At 37.1% G+C, this 19,460-nt stretch overlaps 1 protein-coding gene across 1 annotated transcript in view; it reads right to left on the reverse strand.

The window, feature by feature from the left end:
* Positions 1 to 19,460, reverse strand: part of AGBL3 (AGBL carboxypeptidase 3) — a 91,737-nt gene that overhangs the window by 16,157 nt on the left and 56,120 nt on the right. Inside the window, 5 exon segments of the mRNA XM_024737929.1 lie at positions 1,678 to 1,747; positions 3,165 to 3,222; positions 9,271 to 9,359; positions 10,004 to 10,070; positions 11,019 to 11,030. Coding sequence (XP_024593697.1) covers positions 1,678 to 1,747; positions 3,165 to 3,222; positions 9,271 to 9,359; positions 10,004 to 10,070; positions 11,019 to 11,030 — 296 coding nt within the window.

The raw sequence follows: 19,460 nt of genomic DNA on the forward strand, positions 1-19,460 counted from the left end.
GAAGTGAAAGAAGAAAAAAGATAACTATTAGGTTTCTAGCTTGGGTAGTTATGTAGATAGTACTGCTTCCAAAGTTACAGTGAATACAGAAGGAACAGCATTCAACGTGGGATTAGATGAATTTGAATTTGGCTATAAGGGACATTTAAGTGAAGACAAACAGATAAAGAAGCTGAAGCTTTGACAAGAGGTCAGATATAGGATATGTATTTATATATTGTATATATGTATAAGGTATATACACATGTATATAGTACAACAATATGACATAATCAAGATCAAGTTCATGAAAGGCTGAATCTAAGAAGACTTAGTTTAACAAGAATAAATTTGAGGCTCAGTACACTGGACCAAGATATCAAACCAAAATTGAAGAAGTAGAGAATGGAGGAGACGTAAGTTAGCAGTGGCACTATGAAAATAAAACTTTATAGGTTTGAGTATTTGTAAATCCAATGTCAATATTTTAGGATAATTTTCAAAAAAACGTGTAATCTTAGACTGCATTAATGGAAATCTGGTATCTAGAAAGAAGCAAATGAGAATGATAATTTATTGTATACAGTCAGGCTTCCATATCAATGGGTTCTGCATCTGTGGATTCAACCAACTGTGGATCAAAAATAGTAGGAAAAAAATTCCAAGAAGTTCCAAAAAGCAAATCTTGAATTTTCTGTGCACTGGCAACTATTTACATAGCATTTACATTGTACAGGTATTATAAGTAATCTAGAGATACTGAAGGATATGCATAGGTTATATGCAAATACTGCGCCATTTTATATAAGGGACTTGAGCATCCTCAGATTTTGCTATCCGTGGGGTTCCTGGAACCAGTTCCCCACAGATACCAAGGAATGGCTGTCCTAGTTAGATGACATCTGCAATACCGTGTTCAGTTTCATTCAAGCTTGAATAGTGATAGAAAACAGTAAAATATAATAGTAAAGGGAATCATATTATGGATGGCTGAAAGAAATGGAAGGAAAGTGTCAGGGAAATGATAGCTTTAAAAAAATATTTATGGTCTGTCATGTGGAAGAGGCATTATATTTGTTCTTATTATTTCAAGGAGAATTAGGGAAAATGAGTCAGTCAGAAATGTTTACCTTAAAGGTCTTTTCATTCTTTTTTGCTTTGTATTATTAAAGAGGTGAATTAAATTTACAGGGATATATGTTTTTAACTCAACATAAAAAGAACATTGCTCTCTAACAATGGAATGAAGTGACTGCAATTTGGTAAACTACTTGTCACCAAGTGTAGTCAATCAAAAGTTGGATGCGCCTGGGTCCTGTCATCAGTAGGAGGTGAGAGTAGGGTGCTCTCAGGGTTTCTCTCTGCTTTAAGATTCAATGAGATGGGAATGAAGAGATGAGACAATGAGATGAATAATATTTTTTTGAAAATAATATTTTTTTTTCGACTCGGTAAAATTACAAGACATCAAGTTGACATATAAGGAAGTTCTACTGTCTTTTACATTTCTAGAGTTAGAGAGAAAAATTAAAATTTGAGATTCAGAATTTCTGAGAAGGTGAATTGTTCTTTGGCTGTCCGATCTGAAGATAATCTTCTAGTTTCTTATGTGTAAATCTTGACCAGATACATATTAAATAGCTTACATTCAGATGATAGGTGACCACACATTACTGTCTATATTCCCATCTTATTCACAAACCTTGATTAGGGAACTGTCTTCTGAAATAATCAAATGTACAGTCATCTGATATATCTGGCCTTGTATCTAGAAAAGATGGTAAAAGTTCATTAGTAGCATGAAAATAGTTCATTGACTCTTTTACATTTCATATTTTTATCTTTTTCTAAATGAAAAATGCTAGCAGATAATATGTAAATAGTAGTTTAGCTCAATGAAATTAATACAAACAGTTCTCAAATCTTGTATGATTTTTGTTGCATTTTTGCTATTTATAGTAAGGTCTAAAAAGTGTTCATACTCTTTGGGTCAGCAGTTCCTTTCTAGGAATCTATTATAAATAAATAAGAATATACACAAATAGGGAGTTAAACATCTTCATTGTTGTTTACAACAGAAAAAAATGTTTAACAATGGGGGTGGCTAAATAAAGGTTCACTAATACAATGGAATACTTTGCCACCATTTACTAACATGTAAAGAAGTTAATAATATCCTGTACTTTTAAATGAAAACATAGGTTGCCAAAAACCCTGAAGATTAATTAATAACCTGTGATTAATTAACATGGAGTGTATGTGTATAGAAAAAAGTCTAAAATAAGGATTCTAAAATGTGTTCTTTAATTTCTGACATTAAATTTAACAGAAGAATATATAAAAGTTACATATAAAAAGTGACTGATTTGCTTGGCTGATCACTATGAGAAAGAATAATTTAAAGTTCAGTGAAGTAACCATCTTAATTATAATAAAATTCTCTCGTTTCCTAGGTGTGGTTCTTACTTCCATTTCTAATTTTAATTAGCCTGCTGTATCATAAACTAAGTGGATTTATGTACTTGTATATATACTTTTAATTAAGTTACCTGAAACTCTTTTTGAAAATAAGTGTGGTATAAATGTATAAAAATTAATATATACACACATAAAATTAAAGAAGTATTTTAGACAAAATTAAAATATTGTTTATATTTTATGAATATTTTTCAAAGGACCTCAAGTAAAGATAATGAGATAAAAATTAAGAAAAAAATATACCAGAAATGTTAGAGATTCAGAGATTTATGTTAGACTTAGCAGATTCCTACAGAAGCAAATGAATAATCCAAAATTTAATTTCTCTCCTGGCTCATCACAAAAGCACCAAGACGTTTTTTAAAACATAAAATCCCTATATTCTGTTTTGGGAAAAATCTTTCAAATCGGCGATATCTCTCAAGTACGTGGACCACTCAATCCAACCCTCCAGTCTAACTGACCACGCCCTTCTCTGTGCTCCCTTAGAACCCTGTGCAGACTATAAGCATTGCACCTGTAACACCGCACTTAACTTGTTTGTCTCCTCCTATTAAAAGATGAGTTCCTGGGAATAAGAAATGGTATAGTATAGTCTTAATATCCCTAGCACAAAGCACGGTGATAACCTCAAAGCTGTAGCACAACAAACTGTTTGTTGAGGAAATGAATTAATTGTTTATGAGAGGGTAAAAGCAGAACATTACCTGTCACATCAGAATTTGATTCTTTGTGTCTTTGAACTAAATTTCCTTTTTCACAAACCTAATGGAACACAGAACCAGAAGGAAGGCAGTACTATATTATAAACATGAAAATGAGGTATATTTTCTATGATTTATCATAATTTTCAACATTTCTCATTTTATCCTCATAGATTTAGAATGGACAAAAATAATCTTTTAAATCAGAGCCTTTTACTGTCTTTCGCAACACTACTTTTCTTCTACAACAATGATAGAAGAAAGTATTAATATTGTATTTTGGCATTAAAGGGAGTTTAAAAATATTTTTACTTCATATAGAACTTATTTATGATGAGAAAGGGACAAAAATACATGCTTTATAATCTCACTTAATGAGAAGAATAAAGATGTAGCAAGATAAGTGTGAAATGAGTGAAACTATATAAAACTGTATGAAAAGGTATAAGCAATTACAAAACTATGTTTATATAGAAAAGTTGAAAAAATATTTTCTTGTAGCTTGTAAAAAAGTTCAGAGTAAGAAAGATCATACACATGACATTGCTGTCTACCTTGAGAGGAGATACTTGCCAATATGACCCAGTTGGACTAAAAAAGACACAAAACACTGCAGAATTATGACTGCTAATCTTGAGTAGTCTACAAATCATTATGTGATTGTGAAAACATTTTCAATGATTCCCAGCTTTTGTTTCTGCACCTGTGCTATGTGGATGTTAGAAAGAATTTTCCAAAAGGGCCTGAGAAAAGAACTGAAAACATTTTGCCAAGATGTAATGCATACCAACTCATGATAAAAAGTAGACTATGAAATAGTTAAAAGCTAAAATCCTCTTTTTAGATAAAATTGAATGACAGCAAAAAAAAAAAAATTTGACATAATCAGGATGAAAATGGGAGGAAACTGTAAAAATCAAAACTTGATTGTTAAAGGGAGAGAGCAAAGGAAATATTCTAGAAAAAATTACACAAAGTTAAGAGTAGCAATATTATATAATCATTATAAAGAATTTGGAGAGACAAGGGGTGAAATTAGGCTGAAAAAAATTCACTTGTAATAAGACTTGATTCAATGAACTCTTTTTTTTTTTTTTTTTTTTTGGATACGGGGAATCCTCCCGGACCGGGGGAAAAAACCCGTCCGTGTCCCCTGCATCGGCAGGCGGACCCTCAACCACTGCGCCATCAGGGAAGCCCATTCAACGAACTCTTGATGTCATTTTTTAGCCCTCTTCCTTTGATTGAAATAATGCTATGAACCATAATAAACTATTATATTTATCTCATAGAAAATCACCAGGCCAGTGTCCTTATGAATGTGATCTATAAATTCTAATCACAGTAATCTATAATTATTTGTTTTTGCTTAAAATCTGCAAAATGAATTTTTGAAAGTGTCCAGGTAGGAAATAAAGTTAACTAAAATACTCTAATATTTTTTTAGGGATATACTGATAACAAGCAATCATTTAAAGTAAGAAATAGTTCAAGAGCATGAACTTAAGTTGACCTCAGGCATTAACCTCAGTTAAGATGATACTGTTCACTCTTTCTGCCAAAGATTATTAGTAAATAATAAAGGAGGAAAAGAGAAAAAATTTCGTAAGTTCTTGGGAAATTAGATTCTGTTAATTCAATCCGCATTTAGCAGATGACAGTGTATTTGGTGCTCAGTATCTGCTGAATGAACTTGTGGCTGCTATTAAATTTCCCACTGGATCACTGTTATTAAACTCCAGAAACAGCTGAGTAGAAGTCTTCTAAGTCTGGTACTCAGGTCTTCAACTTCTGGGCTCTCTGCAGGTAACAGATGCTTGAAAGATTGATTGATTGGATCCAAGGATGATTTTTTGGATCCCATCTACTAGGGATGTTGTCCTTCGTCTGTGTTTGTCAGGCTTATTTCCCAACTAGACAATTCTGTTGAACTCTGGGTACTAATCTTTCCCTGCTACCCCTTCCATACCTTCTGGAGCTATTTATTGTTATTTACATATTTGTTTCTTTAGTGACTGGCTGGTGTATTTTAGCGAAGTCCATTACCCCCTGAAGTGTTAAACCTCTAATTTGCTCCCTGAGGGGTGCAGACTTGGTTGTGCCCCACTCTCTCTGGGAAGGCAGTGGTTTTGGCAGGGTTGTCTTTGACACCTTCCCTGATCACACACCCCACTGTTAAATTCCACTGATTTCTGGCTGATAGATCTATTGTTTTCAACAGTGCCCTGGGGCATAAATTGCCCTACAGACTAATCCAATCAAATTTGGGCTCTGAAGGAACAGTTTCCCAGGTCAGGGTTTCAGATTTGTTCTGATGCCACCTCAGACTCCTCCCAGCTGTTCCCCTCCCTGCAGTTCTCTCTGGTGAACTAGCCAGCCTACAAGTTTAGCCTGTTTCTCCAATGGATCTAAGAATCTTCTCCGAATTGCCTTTTACTCTACTTCTACTGTTTCTGAGAATGCTGTTAAGCTTGAATTTCTCCAGGATCTGTTGCAAATTAAGTCATTTATTTTGGGAAGACATTAGGAGCTGTTTTACCTGGTTCCCCCGACCAAGGAAAAATATTTGGTCTGTTGTGTCATTTAGCATCTCTGCTGCCTTACTGATTTTCTGTCTAGAAGATCTGTCCATCGATGTCAGTGGGGTGTTAAAGTCTCCTACTATTATTGTATTCCTGTCAATCTCTTCCTTTATGTCTGCTGCTATTTGTTTTATGTATTTAGGTGCTCCTATATTGGGTACACTTACGTTATCAAGTGTAATATCCTCTTCTTGTATTGCTCCTCTTATCATTATATAATGTCCTTCTCTGTCTTTATGGTTTAAAGACTACTTTGTTTTAAAGTCTACTTTGTCAGATACGAGTATTGCTACCCCTGCTTTCTTATTGTTTCCATTTGCATGAACTATCCTTTTCCATCCCCTCACTTTCAACCTGTGTCTTTTGGCCTAAAGTGAGTCTTGTAGGCAGCATATTGTACTTGTGGGCCGCATATTGTAGGTTCTTGATTTTTTATCCAATCTGCCACTCTCTGTCTTTTGATGAGAATTTAGTCCATTGACATTTAAAGTAATTATTGATAGGTATGTACTTATTGCCATTTTAACCCTTTTTTTCCAGTTTTTGTACTTCTTCGTTCATTTCTTTTTTGTTTTCCCTTTTGTGGTTTGATGGATTTCTTTTGTATTATGCTTGAGTTCCTTTCTTTTGGGTTTCTGTGACTCTATTGTACCTTTTTGATGTTTGGTTACCCTGGTTTTCAAGTATGTTAACCCATACCTATATCTACTTGCTTTAAACTGATAGTCATACAAGTTCAAACACATTCTAAAAGATCTTCATTTTTATACTCCCATTCCCTACATTTTGTGATCTTGATGTCCTATTTTACATCCTCATCCTTTTACTGTTAATTGTAGTTTTAATCATTTTTACAATTTTTTGGATTGTTTTTTAATCTATGTACTGACTTATTTAAGTGATCTTCAGTCCTTTTATATCTTTGCCTTTCCTATTGTGATTTTCCCTTTCCTATAGATACTTGCTTCTTTTCTATCTAGAGAAGACCTTTCAATATTTTTTTAGGTTAGGCTTAGTATTGCTGTATTCTTTTAGTTTTTGCTTGTCTGAGAAATTTTTTCTCTCTCCTCCTGGTCTAAATTATAATCTTGCTGGGTAGAGTATCCCAGGGGGCAGGGTTTTCTCTTTCAGGACTTTGAATATATCATGCCACTGCCTTCTGACATGCACAGTTTCTGTGGAGAAATAAGCTGATAGTCTTATGGGGGTTGCCTTGTAACTGACTGCTTTTCTCTATCTGCCTTTAGAATCCTCTCTTTATCTTTTGCCATTTTAATTCCGATATGTCTTGGTGTGGGTCTGTTTGTGTTCATCTTCTTTGGGACCCTCTGTGCTTTCTGTACCTGGATATGTTTCCTTCTTTAGATTTCAGGAATTTTTCAGCCATAATTTTTTCAAATACATTTTCGATCCCCTCCTCTCTTTCTTCTCCTTCTGGAACCAGTATTATGTGTAGGTTGGCATGCCTTATATTATCCCATAGATCTCATATATTGCTTTCACTTTTCTTTTTTCATTTGTCTTTCTGTCTGCTGTTCTGACTGATTTCCATTATTCTGTCTTCCAGATCAGTTGTTCATTCTTCTGTGGCACTTAGTTTGCTATTCATTGCTTGTAGATTGGTTTTTATCTTGGCAATTGACTTGTCTAATTTTGATTGGTTCCTTTTTATAGTTTCGAGATCCTTGTTACAGTGATCTGCCTTTCTGTTGATAATCTTTCTTAATTCCTTTAGCATTTTTATTAACTCCTGTTTGAACTCAGGGTGTAGTAGACCACTGAGGTCTGTTTCATGATTTGTTTTTTCAGGGGATATCTCTTATTCTTTTAATTGGGAACAGTTCCTCTCCTTTTTCATTTTACTTAACTTACTCTGTCTCTGAATTTAGGAGAAACAGCTACTGTGGTCTTGAAGGGGTGCTTTTATGTGAGAATGTCCCTGTATAGACTGTGTGAGTGAGTTCAATATTTTTGGTGTGAGGGCTGGTTTTGGTATGGATGCTAGCCACATCTTTCCTCAGAGTATGCTGGCCATTATCCCCTTGATAGGGGATGGGATTGGTGTTGTGTTGTCCAGAGCCTGCACTCGATTTTGGATGGGGCCTCCTCTTTGCTCTGTGGCTGTCAGAGCCTTGCTGGGGGTGGGGTCTGCTCCCTGATTGTTGGCGTAGAAGCCCTGAGGGTTGGGCTCAGTAAGACTCTGTTGCCCTTAAGTATATGCTCTGTTGCAAAGGAGGTGAGTGCTGAAGCAAGTGAGGCCCATGTAGTCATAGCAGACCTATGTGCCACCATTGAAGGCATCCACAGTTCTTCCCAGAAGCAGCCCAAGGTCTTGTCCGTTTCTCCGTTGTGTTTATCCCAGACCTAGTGCTAGGCTGGTGCTGGGAGCTGGGGTGTTGTGGCTGCAGGAATTGAGGTCATTGTGCTGCTGCCTGGGGCCACTCTCCCAGGACCTGTCCACCCACAATCCAGCTCCAAGCTGGGGTGTGAGGTGGGAAGAACCAGAGCACTCTCACAGGGAAAGGAACCACTGTGTATTCCTCCCCAGGGGCTGTCTGCCAGAGACATGCGATTCTGTGATGCCACGTGGTGCGTATGCCAACAAAGTCCGCTGCCACCGTACCTGTGCCCCACCATGCATGTGCTGATGATGGGCTCCAATGGAAGACTTGTGCTCTGCAATGCAGGTACTGACAATGGGCTCTGAGGTTTGGCCTGGGCCACACCCCAGACTCTCTGGGCTGTCTCTGTGCAGCTAGACTGAGTTCACTCCCAGGGCACACAAACCCAAGATTCAGTGCCTAGCCACTGCACATACTAGCTGCCCCACCCGGCATGTGCTTCAGGCTGGGAAGTGTGATGAAGTGGCAGCCATCAGCTCTAGTCTCTTTCTGCCCTGATAGCAAGCCAGCACATGCACACAGCTTGGGATCAGAGTCCAGGCCCCTCCAGTCCCTCTATATGTCCTGGTGGAGTTCCTAGCAGTCATGGGGTTCCCAGGGTGAGGGCTTGCCTGTGTGGACCCTCCCTCCTTCACAGATACCTTCCCGGGGCGTCCTGTGTCTTGATGCCTTTTTTTTCCCATCGTACCCAATGACATGGGGATGTTTCTTGCAGCTTTGGTTGTATAAGAGATCTTCTGCCAGTTTCCAGTTGGTTTGCTATGAGAACTGTGCCACATGTAGATGTGTTTTTGAGGGGAAGTGAGCTCCACATCCTCCTACTCTGCCATCTTAATGCACTTATGCAAAATTTCTGATGTGTCTCTGGAGCTGAGAGTGGGGACAGTGGCACTCTTCTCTCAGTGGTACCCCACTTTAGGAGCTAAGATGTAGGCGGAAGGAGGGCAGGAGCCTCAGGTCTTCTCTATTTGCCTCTTCCAGTGCGGAACCAACACCTTACAATCCAAGACGGGCGATTAGGACCAAAATATTTTCAGTGATGTAGCACACAAAGTGTGGAGCCTTCTTTTCAAGAGTGGGGTCTGGGTAGAAAGAAGGGAGCCCCCACCTCCTGACTGCACTTACCTGGAACTTCACTTCAACAACAGGCAGCTGGAGACAGATAAGATATGCAAGCCCTGCCCTTCCTGGGAAGATAGCCCTCTGGCTGGCATCTGTGGGGAAAGTGGACCCTGTGTCCTTGGCTGCACTCTCCTGTAGTAGAGTATCACTGAGCTGGAAGCTGGGGGGCAGGGTGTGGAGAGTCTTGATTCAAATACCCCAGGATCTCACTGGTTTCTTTTTGGTTGTTTCTTTGTTTGTACCCAATTTTAGTAGATTTTCCCGAATAGATGATTTTTCATTTGCTGTATGCCCTTAGGACCATTTCCAGAAACTTTAAATTTTGTTTAAAAAAATAATTTTCTCTGATTTTTGCTGGTGAGTGGGTTTGCAGAGATCCTCATGCTATCATGATGGAAGGCAATCTCTCAGCACCATCTATTTTATACTCTTGTTTTCCCATTAATCTTTCTTAGTTTTATTTTTTCTTGCTATCCTGGATACATCTTTGTAAGATGCCTCAAATACTTTTCCAAGTAAGTATAAGTGAAATTTAAATATAGCACCATAATAAGACCCACCTCTTATCTGTCAAGATTCTTTTGTATTTTTATAAACAGTAAATAATATGAGCAAAATTTTAATCATTAATTTTACCTGGGGAAAAATCATGAAGTCTTCCTGGGTATAAGAGGAAATAATCTGCCATTCTCGTTTTTTTCAATGACTGTTAACAACCGTGTCAATGACTATTTACCTCTTGCTCTTCTCTGATGGCTTGCTGTGGTAGAGTTTCTGTCCTTCTTTGTTTTCAGATGTTTTTTCTTGTTTTTTTCTAGGTAAGAGAATCATATTTAAAATCATTATTTATCAGTATATCAAAGATAGTATGTATGTATGCAGACAGACATAAAACTATCTTAAGACTTCCACTTCTAGGAAGATGAAGTACTCGTCCTCTTCTTTCCACTAAGTACAGCTAATACCCTGGGTATTACATACCAAATAAACACAAGAGGCTCTAAAAGGTGAAAAGAAGAAGGCAGATGATGAGGGACTTCAGGAGCAGAAGAGGAGCATGATGGTGAGTAGTTTCATGTGTTTTCTTTTTGCCTCATGCATCCCAGCCTTAGAGCTGGAGAAGTCAGCAACCCACAAATGCCAAGGAGTGAAGAAATAATGCCTGAAAACTTCCCAAATTTGATGAAAGACAGGAAGGTAAATATCAAAGAAGCTCAGTGAACTCCAAGTAAGATGAAATTTAAAAACCCACAGTAAGTCACATAAACTTTCAAAGTCAAAGAGAGACTTTTGACAGCATTAAGAGAGAAGCAAATTATTACATGCAAGGGAGCCTCAATAAGATCATGATCAGATTTCTCATCAGAAACTTTGGAAGCCAGAACACAGTGCAAAATAGGGAAAAACCCCAAAAAACAGCAGAACTGTCCTTCAAAAATTAGGTAGAAATTAAAGACATTTCCAGATAAACAAAAGCTGAGGGAGTTTGTGACCATTTGACATGCCTTGAAAGAAATGCCCAAGGGATTTCTGCAGGGTGACATGAAAGGACTCTAGATAGTAAATTGAAGCTGTAGAGAAAAATAAAGGTCTCAGTGAAGTTAAATACATGGGAAATTATACAAGCTAGTAAGTACTATTGTAACAGTAGTTTCAAACTGAATTTTTTGTTGTCTACATGATTTAAGAGAAAAACATTTAAAGAAAAAAAAGCATTTATTAGTATAAAATTAGTATTAGACTACTGTCACCTTGGTCTGTAACTAAACCTTACTTATTACATAATTTAAGAGACTAACACACTTACTTAAAGAATTATTAATTTACGTTTTTGGGCACACAGTATGTAACTACGTAATTTGGTGACATATACAGCTGAAAGCCTGGGAGTGCAGCTGTAAAGGAACAGAGTTTTTGTATGTTTTGAAGTTAAGCTGTATCAAATTAGAGTGTTATAACTTCAGGATATTAAATGTAATCCCCCTGGTGACAACAAAGAAAAGACATATAGAATATACACAAAAGGAAGTAAGAAAGGAATTTAAACATTTCACCACAAAAAATCAACTAAACACAAAAGAAGACAGGAATGCAGGAAATGACGGACAAGAATACTTGTGACAGGAGTCTCTCTTTATCAGTAATTAAACTCTCCAATCAGAAGACAGAGACTGTCAGAATAGATAAAAACACATGATCCAACTATATTCAGTCTATAAAAGACTCACTGAGATCCAAAGACACAAACTGGTTGAAAGTGAAAGGAAGGAAAGAGATATTCTATGCAAATAGTAACCAAAAGAGGGCAGGAGTGGCTCTATTAGACAAAATAGACTTTAAATTTAAAAATGTTACTAGAAACTACTTTAAAAAAGATATGTTAATAAAAGATTCAACACAGCAAGAAGACATAACAATTATAAACATTTACATACCTAATGACAGATCATCAAAATGTATGAAGCAAAAACTGACCGAATTGAAGGGAGAAACAGACAGTTCTACAATATAGTAGGAGACTTCAATACCCCACTTACAATAGGGAGACCAGTCAGACAGAAGATATATAAGGAAAAAGGACAACATAATGAGTCATCAGAACTTAACAGACATATACAGAACACTACCCAACAACAATAGAACACACGTTCTTCTCAAGTGCATATATAGGACATTTTCCAGGACAGAACATATGCTAGACCACCAATTAAGTTTTAATAGATTTTAAAAGATAGATATCATACAAAGTATCTTTTCTTACCACAATGGGATAAAGTTAGAAATAACCTAAGGAAAAATAAAATGTTCAAAAAATTGTGGAAATTATACACGCACTTTTAAACAATGAATCAGAGAAGTCACAAGAGAAACTAGGAAATACTTACAGAGTTGAATGAAAATGAAAACACAACAGAGCAAAATTTATGGGACACAGTGAAAGTAGTGCTAAGGGGGAAATTTATAACTATAAACACATTCAAAAACTAAAGATCTCAAGTCAGTAACCTAACTTTAAACTTAACGAACTAGAAAAAGAAGAAAAAATTAAATCCACAGACAGAAGAGGAAGGAAGTAATAAGGATTAGAGCAGAGATAAATGAAATAGAAAAACTAGAGAAAAATCAATGAAACCAAAAGTTGATTGTTTGAAAAGATCAACAAAATTGATAAACCTTTAGCTAAATGGACAAAGAAAAAAAGTTAAATTACTAAAATCAGAAATGAAAGTAGAGATATTACTACCAATTCTACAGAAACAGAAAGGATTATAAGAGTATTGCAAACAAGTGTATGCCAATAAATTAGATAACCTAGATGAAATGGACAAATGACTAGAAACACAGAACTTACCAAGACTATCTCATGCAGAAATAGAAAATATGAGTAGACCTATATATAACTAGTTGAGGAGATTGAATCAGTAATGAAAATTCTCCCAACCAAAAATAAAGCCCTGGACCTGACAGTTTCTTGGGTGAATTCCACCAAATATTTAAAAAACTAATGCTGATCTTTCTCCAACTTTTCCAAAAAACTGAAGAGTAAGGAACATTTCCTAACTCGCTCTGTAAGACCAGCATTACTGTGATACCAAAGCCAGACAAAGACACTACAAGAAAATTATAGACCAATACCCCTTATGAACACTGATGCAAAAATCCTCAACAAAATAATAGCAAACCAAATTCAGCAGCATATTAAAAGGATTTACACCATGACCAAATAGGATTTATATCTGGAATGCAAGGATAGTTTTAACATATGAAAATTGATCGATGTAATACACCAAATCAATAGAATGGAGGAATGGGAAAAAAACACATGACCATCTCAATTAATGCAGAAAAGGCATCTGGACAAAACTCAACACCCTTTCATGATTTAAAAAAACTCAACAAACTAGGCATAGAAGGAAACTACCTCACCATAATAAAAGCCATCTATAAAAAACCTACAGCAAACATCACACTCAATGGTGAAAGACCAAAAAGCACCTCCTCTAAGATCAGGAACAAGGCTAGGGTGTCTGCTTTCACCACTTCCATTCAACATAGTACTGGAAGTTCAAGCCCTAGCAATTAAGCAAGAAGAAGAAATAAAAAGGCATCCAAATTGGAAAGGAAGAAGTAAAATGATCTCTTTTGCAGATGATATATTTAAAAACCCTAGAGTCCACAAAAAACCTGTTTGAACTAATACATTAATTCAGCAAAGTATCAGGATACAAACTCAACACACAAAAACAGTTGCATTTCTATAAACAAATAATGAAAGATAAGGAAATTACAAAAACATTTCCATGTACAAGAACATCAAAAAGAACAGAATAGTTAGGAATTAACCAAGGAGGTGAAAGAATTGTGTAACAGAAACTACAAAACATTGCTTAAAGAAATTAAAGAAGACATAAATAAATATAAACACATCCCTTGTTCATGGATTAGAAGACTTATTAATATTATTAAAATGCCAATACTGCCCAAAGCAATCTATGGATTCAATGCAATCCCTAGCAAAATCCCAATGATATTTTTTGCAGAAATAGAAAAATTCATTGTAAAATTTATACAGAATCTCAAGGAACTCTGAATGCCAAAATAATCTTGAAAAGGGAGAAGGAAATTAGAGGGTTCACACTTCCTGATTTCAAAACTTACTACATTTCTACAGTAATCAAGACAATGTGGTACTGGTATGAAGACAGACATATAGACTAATGGACAGAATAGAGAGCCCATGAATAAATCTTTGTGACTTTTGACAAGGGTGCTAAAATATTCAACAGGGAAAGAACAGTCTTTCATCAAATGGTGCTGGGAAAACTGGATATCGATTTGCAAAAGAATGAAGTTGGACCCTGACCTAGCACCTTATACAAAAATTAACTCAAAATTGATCAAGGGCCTAAATGTAATACTTAAAACAATAAATATCTTAGGAGAAAACATAGAGCAAAAGCTTCATGACATTGGATTTGTCAATGATATGTTAGATATGACACTAAAGGCACAGGTTTAAAAAAGAAAAATAGACAAACTGAACTTAATGAAAATTTAAAAAATTTTGTGCATCACAGACACTATTCAGAGAGTAAAAAGGAAAAATACAGAATGGGAGAAATATTTGCAAATCACATACCTGATAAGGGATTAATGTCCAGAACTCCTAAAATTCAACAACAAAAAATAAACCAATTCAGAAATGGGCAAAGGACTTGAATAGACATTTCTCCAAAGAAAATATATATGAATGGCCAATAGGCATATAAATAGCATATAAATAGATGCTCAATATCACTAACCATTAGGGAAATGCAAATCAAAGCCACAGTGAGATATCACCTCACACCTGTTAGAATGGCCATTATTAAAAAAACACAAACCCAGAAAATAACAAGTGCTGTCAAGCATGTAGAAAAATCAGAGCCTGTGTGCACTGATTTGATGGGAATGTAAAATGGTATAGCTGCTGTGAAAAACAGTATGGAGGTTCCTCAAAAAATTAAAAGTAGAATTACCATATGATCCAGCAATTTCATTTTAGGGTATATAACCAAGAGAATGAAAAGCAACGTCTTGAAGAGACATCTGTACAATCATGTACATAGCAGCATTATTCACAATAGCTAAAATGTGAAAGCAACCCTGGTGTCCATTGATGGAAGAATGGATTAGCAAAATGTGGTATAAACGTACAACAGAATATTCAGCCTCATAAAGGAAAGAAATTCTGAAATATGCTACAACGTGGATGAACCTTGAGGACATTATGCTAGATGAAATAAATTACAAAAAGACAAATACTGTATGATTCTACTTATATGAGGTACTTAGTGTAGTCAAAATCATGAAGAAAGAAAGTATACCAGTGGTTTCCAAGGGCCAGGGGGGCAGAGAATGCGGAGTTATTAATGGGTATAGAATTTCAGTTTTTGAAGATGACAAGAGTTATGGGATGGTGGTGATGGTTGTACAACAATGTGAATGTACTTAATACCACTGAAGTGTACACTTAAAAATGGCTAAGATGGTAAATGTTATGTGTATTTTTACTACAATAAAAGAATCAAACTCTATGTTTTTGAGGGGGCTACTGGAAAAGAGGGTATCTACCAGACTTAAAGTTGTGAGAATGTGAGGCTGGAATTCCATTTCGCCAGCAAGAGAGGAGAGTTTGAGAATGGAACCAACCCAGAAGAGGCAGAAATGACATTTAAATGGGGAAAAAACTTTGAATCCTAGTGATATCCTTTGAGCCCCTTATTTAAGCCATGGCTAAAGCCAGTCTCGTCCCTAGACTTTTTCCCTTACTAAGCCAACCAATTCCCCTTTTAGCTAAGCCTTTTTTTTTTAATTTGCTGTACGTGGGCCTCTCACTGTTGTGGCCTCTCCCGTTGCGGAGCACAGGCTCCGGACACACAGGCTCAGCAGCCATGGCTCATGGGCCCAGCCGCTCCATGGCATGTGGGATCTTCCCGGACCGGGGCACGAACCCATGTTCCCTGCATCGGCAGGCGGACTCTCAACCACTGCGCCACCAGGAGAGCCCAGCTAAGCCATTTTTTTTGAAGAGTTTTTTGTTCTTTGCAATGTATGGAGTCCTGATACATACCTTCAGAACGTGATTTAGTAGGAAGAGAAGAAAATAGTCCCCATGTCAGTAAGTGGAAGCTCCATCTTCAGTTGCTCAGGCCTGGAATTCTGGATACCTCTAGCTCTCCTTTTTACTGTTCAAACTCACACCCAAGCCATCAGCAAATTCTCTAGACTCTGTCAGATATATCTAAAATCTGATCACTTCTCATCCTCTCTACGGCTACCACCTTGGTCCAGCCACCACTTTTTCTTGTCTGGATAACTGCAGTAGCCCCTTAAATGGTCTCCCCTTGTGGTTCATCATTCTACTCTCAAAACAACAGCCAAAGTGACCTTGCTGACACTTAAAGCACATCATGTCATTCCTCTGACCAAAACTCTCCAGACTCACTTAGAGTAAGAAGTGAAGTCCTAAGCCAGGTTTTACATGATTTGTCCCCCTCAACTTCCAACACCTATCTCACTTTATCTCTTACCACTGTTCTCCTTTTTCAGTCTTCTCTACCCAAATTAGCCTCCTTGGTCTTCCTAGAAGATGACAGACATGCTCCTTTCTCATGGCCTTTGCACTTCTAGTTCCTACCCCGGGAATAGATGCCCCTGGACTGTTCCCAAATTTTTACCCTTCCTATTCCATTGATGTTAGATTTGGATATATGACTTGATTTAGCCAGTGGAATGAGAAACAGGGACTTTAAACATACTTTCATGGTTTGGCGTGCCCTCCTGAACTCTTGTGATTTACCATGAGCAGAACGTACCCTAACTGGCTGCTGGTCTTGGGGTGGGGGGAGGAAGAAACAGAATAGATCTGAAACAACCCACAGTCTGGATATAAGTTCAACTGATCCCCTATTAGCCCAGTAGAGCCATAGATGATCCATGAACAGGAAAATAGGTATTTGCTATTATAAGCTACTGAGATTCTGAGAATTTTGTTTTAATGAATAAAATATGAATAGTGTTGAAACTGATACCTAGAAATAGAATGCTGTCCTAATAAAAACCTACATTATGTGGCAATTACTGGCTTTGTGACTGAATAACAACAGGTGGTTATAGGAACCTAGAAAGTTATGTAGAGGTGATACATTTAATAAAACTATCTTCTGTGACAGTGTGAAAGACAGAAAATATACCTAACAGAACTGAGTCATTGGGCAAAGAGATTTTGAGGCAGAAAGTTTTGACTATGAGTTAGTTGTTGCTAGCTTTATTTGATAAGGTGTGCTACAAGAAAGAAATCGGCTCAAAAAATGTGGATAAAAACACTGAATTGAGAGGGGAAACAGAGAGCCCCAAATTCTAGAATTTGTAGGTTGGCTTCAATATAGCCTTGAGGCAAAGGTCAAATCAAAGTAACGGCTTTTACATCTGTGGTAGACAATCTCTAAGATGACCTCTGATGATCCCCATCTTTTAGTATTCATACCCTTCTGTAATCCTAGGTCACTGGGCTAAACCTAGTGACTGACTTCTACTGAATGGTATATGGCAAAAGTAATGGGATTCTGCTTCTGAGATTAGGCTACCTTCACTGCAGTCTTTTCAGAGACCTTAGATAAAGGAACCCAGATAAGCCACTCCTGGATTCTGGACCCACAGGAACTATGTGATAATAAATGTTTGTTGTTTAAAGCTGCTAAGATTTGGGGTAGTTACTCAGCAATAGAAAATGAATACAACATCTGTCTTGGTCCATTCACCTGCTATAACAAAATACCTCCAACTGTGTGGCTAATAAATGAGGGACACTTATTTCCCATAGTTCAGGAGGCTGGAAGGTTGAGATGAGGGTGCCAGTATGGTCAGATGAGAGCTTTCTTTTGGGTTGTAGACTGCTTGTTGTATCCTCACAAGGCAGTAGGGATCTCTCTGGAGCCTCTTTTATAAGGCACTAATCCCATTCAGAGGGCTCTGCCCTCATGACATAATCACCTCCCAAAGGCCCCACCTTCTTGTACCATAATATGGGGCATTATAATGTCAACATATGACTTTTGGGGGACAGAAATATCTAGACCATAGCATTCCACCCCTAATCCCCTCAGATTCATGTCATTCTCACATGCAAAATTCATTCATCCCATCCCAACAACCCCTAACGTCTTAACTAATTCCAGCATCAACTCTAAACTCCACAAAGTCTTACCTCAATAACATCTAAATCAGATATGGATGAGACTCAAAATATGATTCATCCTGAGGTAAATTTCCTGTCCAGTTGTGAACCCATGAAACCAGTCGTTATGTGCTTCCAAAATACAACTGTGGGACAGGCATAGGATAAGACATTCCCATTGCAAAAGGGAGAAAAAGGAAAGAAGGATGGGGAATGGGTCCCAAGCAAGCTCAAAACCTAGTAAAGCAGATTCAATGAGATCTTAATGGTCAAGAATAATCCTCTTGCCCCAATGCTCTGCCTTCTGGACCCACTAGGGTGGCAGTAGCACGCCAACAGCTTGGCAGGGTGCTACTCATGCCTGGCTCTCTGTCTGGACTCTGCCCACACCACAGTGCACAGCTCCAGGCGGCTCACCTCCATGGCCTCTATTGGAAGCCATCTGCCCTGTTAAAACCTAGTGTTAATGGCCCTGATGATCTCTTAGTCACCTTCAGGGCTTTTTAAAATTTGTCTTCATGAAACAAACAGACGGAAAGATATACTGTGTTCTTAGCTTAGAAGAATTAATATTGTTAAAATGTACCCAAGGCAATCTACAGATTCAATGCAATCCCTATCAAAATACCAATGGCATTTTTCACAGAACTAGAACAAATATTTTAAAAATTTGTATGGAAACATGAAAAACCCAATAGCCAAACCAATCTTGAGAAAGAAGAACAGAGCTGGAGGAATCACACTCCCTGACTTCAGACTATACTACAAAGCCACAATCAAAACAGTATGGTACTAGCACAAAAATAAACACAAACATCAATGGAACAGAATAGAGAGCCCAGAAATAAACCCACACACTTATGCTCAATCTATGACAAAGGAGGCAAGAATATACAATGGAGAAAAGAATCTCTTCACCAAGTGGGGGTGGGAAAACTACAGCTACATGTAAAACAATGAAATTAGAACATTCACTAATACCATATACAAAAATAAAGTCAAAATGGATTAGAGACCTAAATGTAAGACTGGAAACCATAAAACTCCTAGAGGAAAACATAGGCAGAACACTGACATGAACTGTAGCAGTATTTTTTGGATCTATCTCTTAAAGCAAAGGAAATAAAAGCAAAAATAAACAAATGGGACCTATTTAAACTTAAAATCTTTTGCACAGCAAAGGAAACCATAAACAAAACAAAAAGCCTGCTGAATGGGAGAAAATATTTGCAAATGATATGATTGATAAGGGGTTAACATCCAACATATATAAACCGCTCATATGACTCAACATCAAAAAAACAAACAACCCAGGACTTCCCTGGTGGCCCAGTGGTTAAGACTCTACACTTCTACCACAGGGGGCATGGGTTCGATCCCTGGTCAGGGAACTAAGATCCCACATGCCACACAACCAAAAAAGAAAGAAAGAAAGAAAAAGAACAAGCAAGCAAAAATCCAAACAACCCAATTA

The sequence above is a fragment of the Neophocaena asiaeorientalis genome, unplaced genomic scaffold, assembly GCF_003031525.2.
Source record: "Neophocaena asiaeorientalis asiaeorientalis breed wild unplaced genomic scaffold, Neophocaena_asiaeorientalis_V1.1 scaffold364, whole genome shotgun sequence".
In the NCBI taxonomy this organism is placed as follows: Eukaryota; Metazoa; Chordata; class Mammalia; order Artiodactyla; family Phocoenidae; genus Neophocaena; species Neophocaena asiaeorientalis.